Source organism: Pyrus communis, chromosome 16 (genome assembly GCF_041283825.1).
Source record: "Pyrus communis isolate YQ-2024b chromosome 16, ASM4128382v1, whole genome shotgun sequence".
NCBI classification, from domain to species: Eukaryota; Viridiplantae; Streptophyta; class Magnoliopsida; order Rosales; family Rosaceae; genus Pyrus; species Pyrus communis.
The window spans coordinates 24,926,840-24,934,888 of record NC_142580.1 but is presented as its reverse complement, the minus strand read 5'-3'; the positions used below and the strand labels follow the sequence as shown (position 1 = coordinate 24,934,888).

At 35.7% G+C, this 8,049-nt stretch overlaps 1 protein-coding gene across 1 annotated transcript; it reads right to left on the bottom strand.

Moving 5' to 3' along the window:
* Positions 1–1,680: 1,680 nt before the first annotated feature.
* LOC137730593 (tetraspanin-8-like) lies at positions 1,681–4,692 on the bottom strand. The gene is made up of 2 exons (XM_068469580.2): positions 4,089–4,692; positions 1,681–2,164 (listed from the first exon to the last, which is right to left on the bottom strand). Exons 1-2 carry the CDS (start codon positions 4,587–4,589, stop codon positions 1,868–1,870), a joined length of 798 nt encoding a protein of 265 aa, XP_068325681.1. The 5' UTR covers positions 4,590–4,692; the 3' UTR covers positions 1,681–1,867.
* Between the last annotated feature and the right edge of the window lie 3,357 nt (positions 4,693–8,049).

Sequence of the window (8,049 nt, the reverse complement as noted above, 5' to 3'; positions counted from 1 at the left end):
GCAAGCGAATAAGAATGCTAAGGGATGAGGAACAAATATTTTTTAGCTTTCTCTCTTTCTTGTAAGGATAAATAATTGCCCTTCGAAGTTGATTTAATCCCCTACTTAAGGTAGTTGATTTAATCCCCTACTTAAGGTAGGCTTAAATAGGCTTTGGTGGCGATTTATTTTCCTTTCCTAGAAGAATCTAATTCCAAGTCCAAGTGGGAATCTGCATCAAAGTTTGAGATCTATACACCTACTGCCCTTTCCTGCGAGCAGCCCAACAGGTGTAGAGGCATTTGTGGAGCCAAAAATAATACAAAAATTGTGGAGATGACATGTGAATTTTTGGACAAGAAAGACAAGATTACCCTCAAGGCACGTTGGAATTCCCAAGCACATGCAACGGACAATAAAAGCTCGATCAAGAAAGAGTCAAAGGTGATCAATATGGTATTTATTCAAATTCTTCTCAGCACTCCCCATCAATCCCTAATTGATTTTATTCAAAAGGTAACTCCTAAAACTTCCTATTTAATTTAGGAATAATTTCCATGTTAATTGCAAGATATTATTTCGCATAATATCCTGCAATGATTCACCCAATTACACCACATATGGCCGACCATTCTCCAACAAAAGGGCTGGCCAACCTCCTATAAATTCCCCTCTTATCCAACTAAAATGCTAAGCTATTTGCTACCCACAAACTCCTAAACACATTCTCTTTAGAATTCTAACTTTGGCATCGGAGATTCTTCGGATAAAGTCCCTCCCCCCATTCATTGTGGGTGTGTGAGGCTTTTGGCCATAATCTTAGGTGTTATTATTTTGCAAGTGCATTTTCATCAAAGGAGAAGATGACGTAAATTTGCATCCACATCTACTATGTCTCCCATGATACTATTTTGATACGTGTCCTCCAACTTATCCAATACTTAACACTATTAAATTTTATTATTTTGTGTTGAAACACAAATTAACAGACTTCAAACTCCAAAGCTTTCCGCCACCAAATTAGCTACAGCAAACACTCTTTTCACCGTCGCCTTCGCTGCCGACAAGCCTCCACTCTCTTCTCTGTCTCTTCAACCTCGTCAACAAAAAAAGAACAGCTATTATTAAATTGGAATCCAATCATCAACTATTTGCATCAGAGTTCGATTCGTCAGCTTCAATTCAGTTCGATTAGATTCTTCTATTGTGGTTCAATTCGATTCCTTAACCGTTAATTACTAAAATAGGAAGAATATGTGTGTATTCCCGCTAACGACTTCTATGATACCTGATCTGGTGTAGGAGAAAAAAGAGGTTTAGTGAGGTTATGGTACATGAGAATGATGAAGAAGGTCACAATGGTGGTGGTTGTTTTGTTGTGATAATTTGTTGTTGTTATTATATTCTTTGTATATTAAAGTTAACAGTATTAATTGTTTGGTTAAGTGGCTCGACATATGTCAAGTAATTAGCGAGGAAACATGAATGAGACACTAATGGAGATAGCAAACCCTATGCTGTTTTGCTCCGGTTCCTGATAGTTTGTAAAGAAGAATGCATGACTCTGATTCCTGGATACTATGATTCCTGCTTATTCCGATTTCTAGTTAGTTTGATTCGTTCTTACCCTAATTCTTGATTAATAAACATGTTAATATATAACGTAAAACAAAAAGTAAATAAAAACAAAAACAAAAAAAGTTGTTAATTGGGCATATTGTTTAATTAGTTACACAAGAGCAAGTTTTCAAGCTTAGTACTAGCTGTTGACTTGTAATTAAAAAGAGGAAGATTAAAAAACTTGGCCTAGTTTCTAACTTCCAGTCAAACATAAAAACTATGTAATCTACATGCTGAGGAACCCTACGCATGATATCCAACTTTTTTTTTATTGTCTCCAATAGTCAGGTTTCTTCCTTGTGTTTTTAAATGCGCAGCATCCTATACTATAGACAAGCACGAGGAAGCCAAGGAATACAATTTTGAGAAAGTGCATCCTCTTCCAGGTATCCAGTAGTTGTTCCAAAGTTCCAGCCTTGCAAGAATCGCAGTTGTAGCACAAAACCTTTGGGTCGTTGTTCCATGCTTTGCAGTCAGGGCTGGAAGAAGTGCTGTTATTCCTTATCCACACGGTGGGGCTCTTATAACTAAATCCACACTCGGCTAATGGCTTACAGCAACCAGCCTGCAAATCATAAACATCCACATTATTTATCTGCAGTATATAGGAATAGGATCAAGGGACAAACATTTTGACAAATATTTTTACACTTTTTTCAAACCTTTGGATTACAAAATATCCAATGGTTCATATTCATTCATTAAATGACATGGATGCTTAAGTGGATTTTAACTAATATTAAACATAAAATTAAAATTAAAAAAGCATAAAATATGGAAGGTAATTAAAAATCAAATTAAAAAGGAAGAAACCCTAGTTTTAAGCTTGCAAACAAGAAAGGAGGTAGAACTCCATTGATTCGAAGTATTGCAACCTTCATTTCCCTCTTTGTCGATGAGGTCTGCAACTTTCATAGGATTGATATGAAATTTTGATGACTTCTACAACAAATCAAGCTATTAGTCTCTTAAATCTTCATTACGTAAGCAAAACGTACAAAACCCTAAACTGTATATTATTGTTCATATATGTAGGGTGATTAAATTAGGTTTTTTATAAAATGAAAAAGGAGATTTTCATCCAAGGCATTGCAGGGAGGGGGATGGATGTTACAGTATTTTCCTGTTTTTGTTTTTGTTTTTCTTATTTTTTGATTTTTTACGCTAGGTTCAAAGTTTGATTATTAGTTTTTTCAATTTTATCCTATTAGATATTAATTTTTAATTTAGATTAGTGTTTTCTTATCATCCAAGTCATTTAATGTTTAAAACTCTCCACATCACTGTTAATCTAGACCGTTGAATGTTATAAAATCTAAAGGCTACAAGGAAGTGCAAAAAAGTTTGTCAAAATATTTGTCCCTTGATATATATATATATATATATGGAAAAATTAGTATCCGGTCCTTAGTTTCTAATATTCATTGACTAAGACCTTATTAGTTTTTAGATTTTTATCAAAGTCCCTAACATTAATATATTAGTGAATAATGTGTAAGTTACATAATTTTTATAATAAAAATTAGTAATTGATTTAGAGTTTTAATACTCACACCCTTATTAAACTCCTATTAATTTCAATTCAAACATTTTCAAAGTATAAAAAATAAAATCAGAATAAGTTTGTACCCATTAAATTTTTATAAAAGAATGATATGTACCCATTCTTAAATATGCCAATTTGTTATATGAAAAATGTACCCTTTTTTTAATATAAAATGTATCCATTTTTCATGTAAAATTAATTCAATCTTTTCTCTAATCCATTTTTTAAAGGGAACATTAATGAAAAGCTCCCGGTACTGTTCACTTTAATGAAAAACCACATTTTTACACTAAAAAGTCCTGGTACTATTCACTTTACCATTTATTTTGTCTTTATTGTTAAAACTCGAAGTTTTCAAACATTTTTCATTATTTTTCCTTTTTTTAAACTTATATAAGTACATTCTATTTCGTTGATTTAAGAATGTATCCATGTCAAGTTTAATAGAATAAATGCTTAATAATTATTAAGCCTAATGTCTTCTTTTTCTTTTTTTTTCTTTTTTTTTTTTTGTGTTTTTGAAAAATGTACCCATGTTTTGGTTAGTTTTTTATGAACGTACCCATGTATACACATATAATATATTGGAGGGTATAATTTATCTTTAATATTTGTAATCCCATAAATTATGAGTTCTTATTTAGAATCTCATTAATATAAAAAACTACAAATTTTATTTTTAGTTTAAAAATAAAATAACCTACATAGAAATGCATTATTATATTAATATCAGATAGAAATGCATTATTACATTAATATCAGAAACTTCGATCAAAAACTAAAAATCACAAAGGTTTTAATCAAAGAACATTGATAGTGTGTGTGTGTGTGCGCGCGCGCGCGTGCATCCTGAAAGTAAAGTAATTGAGGGCCAAAGAAATAATGACATGGTAATTAGGTATAATTAATCAATAAATTTATAAATAAACATAATACTGCATACCATAATGGGGGGCAACTCCTTCATATTGAACTCCTGGATTTTAGTATCATTTTTGGGCATATAATTGCATGCTTGGCTAACAACGAGACAGTTCTTGAGGCTATCCCAACCCTTTCCTTGAACTGTATTCTGCAACCACTCTGCGTAACCGCTGAGCTTGTACTCCTTCAGCTCTGTACCAGGAACCCTAGTTCCACCGCCTGATTTCCAAATGATAAAGAAGGATATGGCATAAATGCTCATGAGTCCGATGAGGAGGAGGAGCATTACTAAGAGGTAGATCCAGAGGAGCCAAGAAATACGACAACACGCACTGATTATGCCTACGATGGACATCACCATGATCAACACGCCCAACACGAGGACAGGCAGCCTAAAAACCTCCAAGCACTGTCCAGCCGCATTTACCCTATACAGCTGCACACCGACAATGACGATTGGAACCGATATCAGGAAGGTGAGGATGTTGAGAAGGCCTAACAGGTTGTTTGCTAGATTCATTCTGATAGATGTTATCCCCTATTATTCGAGACCCTAACTCCCCAAAACCATGAGAGGTTGAGCCTAAAAAATGAAGCAGAAATAGATGAAGAAACAACACCAATAGATTGTAGGGAGAAGGTTGAATATATATTGTGGAATTCACGAAATGTTATCGGAGATTATACCGTGCGTCCGTACGTATTTGAATCTGTCAACCAGATTTTTCTTCTATTTTTAGCCAGTATGGTCAACTAAAAGTCATACTCGGATCAAAATAGAATCACTACCAAAATCCGGGAAAAGAAACCTAGTTTAAGAGATCGATAGGCACTTGGAAAATATGGATCTAATCATACACTGTGTGGTAGAAAATTTCCAGCATCTTTAGTCTTAACGAAAAAGTACCTGTAAAACAATCAACACCTTTGATAAAAGACCAAAGTCTTGCGCCCACGAGGAGTTGGGGGAGGTTTGGCCAATAGAACTCCGATGCCTAAGTTTCTTGGAAAATAGTGAGTGTTTAGGGCTTGTATGCATAGCAAAAGCATACCAAAATTGGTGGAGATAGAGGAGTTTATAGGAGGTAGTGGCTAACCATGGTGTAGGTTTTGCCTTACACATGGCGACCTACTATTAGCCAAGTTATGTCATACGTAGGATGCGCAAGGAAATGATATTTCTAAGATATTAATTAGGAGATAATATCTTAGAATAATGGTGAAAATATCCCTAATTGATTGTAATAGGGATTCCTTACTTGAGAGAGTTGGTTCAATTGGGAATGTATTAAAGATATGTTTTAGTAATTAATCCTATCTTTCATGCTTTTGACTTCTCCACACCATGAGCAGGGGAGCCTTGAGCAGTTGTAGTGTGTTGTTTGCACTTCTAGGGATGATGAGCTATAGGTGGGAATATAAATGTGCCTTACCCATTTAATGAGGGCAATCTTGTCTTTCTTGAACAAAAGGCCATGTGTCGCCTCCAAGATTATTGGGGTTATTTTTGGTTCCACAAATAACGTCACACCTACTGGGCTACTCGCAGGAAAGAGTAGTAGGTGTAGAAATCCCAAACTGCTTAGGTAAGTAGAGAGTTGGTTCCCAATTTGATGTAGATACTTAAACTAGGAGATAAATTCTTTAGGAAAGGGAAACCAATTGCCACCAATACTTACTTGATTCTGCCTTAAGCAGGGGGTTAAATAAATTTGAAGAACAATCTTTATCCTTACAAGAAAGAGAGGAAGCTAGAGGAAATATATTCCCCCTCCCCTAGCTTTCTTCTTTGCTTGTCTTTGCAAACAATTGTTTCTCGTTGTTCTTTTTCTTCTCTGCGCCACACCAAGGTAAAAAAAAAATATTTTCGTTGTCTTCTTCTTTGGTAGTGTTGTCGCGGGGCAGCTGTCAAGGTGGTGTGGCGCATCGGCTTACAAGCGGCAGGAAGCCGGCTCGACTGGGGCCAAGGTTAATGGCTAGCGCGAGCTAGGAAGTGTTGAAGGCATTAGAAGAATGGCACAAGCCTTCTGCCTACTGGCTACTGGTGGAGAATAGTTTGGGCTGCAGGACTGGCCTATTGGATTGATGAAGGTGGAGGCTGAAGGAAAAATTTTGTCCTAGCTAAGAACATGCATGAACATTTGAATACATAGGCATACTAATAACACTTTAAAGTAGGCATGCATTCAAAAACAATTCATAAAACCCATGACTTTCAAAGCCTATTATATGGTGAACCATAAGACTCTTTAACAATATTAAAGAGAATAAGAATTTAGAGATTCTTTACCCTTGAAGCTCATCCTTGATTACACAAGGGATTCACCCAAGTGGAGGGCCTTCAAGTCACCTCCTTGCTCCTTGGATCTTCCTTGTGATTTCCTCCCTTTTAGTGCTCCTTTTCTTCTTTGAGGATTTGAGGATTTGTTCTCCAAAAACACCAAAGGTTTGGTGTCTCTCTAAGTCTCCACACCAAAGACGTAGTGTGAAGATGAAATGGATGACTTAGGGAAGAAGAAGATTGCTAGATTTTCCTCCCCTAAGTGGCCGGCCTCTATGTAGAAAATGAGAGAATATGTTTCACCCAAATTCAATTAGAAAACCCTAATTTGAAACAAAGCTATAATGTTGATTTTATACTTCATTTCATGTGAGTGGCAAACTTGTAATTAATACAAGTTTGCTACCCCTCACCCTTATGGCCGAAAATATGTTGTTATTGGGCTTAATTGCCCATTTTGTTTTAGTTGTCATACAACTTAAACATAATGGGCCTTGTGGACCAAAACGTTTTTGTGCCCCGAAGCCCAAAACCAACTTAAACGCCCAATACGAACGTTTCGTATAATTAATTAACTATTTAATTAATCTTGACCATTCTTCAATTAAACCATTTAATTGCTTATCCATTTCATATAATTTCTTCACTTATATCCTTACTCGGTGTACGATCCATTAGGTTCCAATTAGCGAGGTAGTGGGCGATGTTACTCTTAACGATCGATTGTGAATTGAAACCACATTTCAATTCTCCCTTAAAATTAGTGTTTGCTAATCTTTAGGGCTTCCACAAACCATGGGTGACGCCTAGCAGCATGTCATGGTTACCCAAGCTAAGTAGAAGTGGTTGGAGAACCTATCCAGTTACAACTACAATGCAATACGGTCCTTCTCTAATACAATACTCTTAATCACATTGTTTAAGTGATAGTTTGTTTCATGTCTACTATCCAATGTGATATTTCTCTATATGATTCAATTGAATAAGATTTGGAACAACCTTCCTTAGTCATATTCATATGCTTTGGCCAAAGACTCTCGAATCATATCTTAGAGTATTCTCCTTCCACCATGGAAGGTTAGAGATCCCTTGTTGTGCATTCATATGCCTACATGACTAGATAGCTTGACCCCAACAATGCCGTGGACACTCCAATGGAATGTCGTTGACATAATCAAAGATCAAGGACCTAACCATTAGACATCAATGATGCCTCAGGTCAAAGGACTACTTTGCATATTGCAACTATTGAGTTCTCACATGACATGTATGTTCGAACTCTCGTTTGATCGTTGTTCAGTGTACTCGATTACTCTTTCGAGCACCTATGTGTTTGCCTTAGTGTCCAACACCAAATGACTTGAGACTAGTTCATACTCAGGCTTGAGTCGACATAACACATACTAACCTTAGCGGATTGTCAATGCCCAATTGGCAATCCTATGGCTAGGAACGTTTTAGGAATGAACATAAGAGAAAGGTCTCGTTAATTTAACTAACTTAAATCACTTCTCTCTTAGATCAAATACATTCCTTGGATTCCCTTATTGCTTAAACACAAGATACTATAAATAGTGATTAACAATAAGCTTTGCCCTCTATTAAACATATAAAAGTTTAACACAATAAGTATTCCAAAAAGCTATTACATCAAATGAGTGGCTTTGTGGGCATACTTCCAACAATCTCCCACTTGCAC

Coding starts and splice junctions, on each gene's coding strand:
- LOC137730593 (XM_068469580.2), bottom strand. CDS start 4,589: ATGAATCTAGCAAACAACCTGTTAGGCCTTCTCAACATCCTCACCTTC. Junction 2,165..4,088: donor AGGAGTTGCCCCCCATTATG/GTATGCAGTATT, acceptor TATGATTTGCAG/GCTGGTTGCTGTAAGCCATT.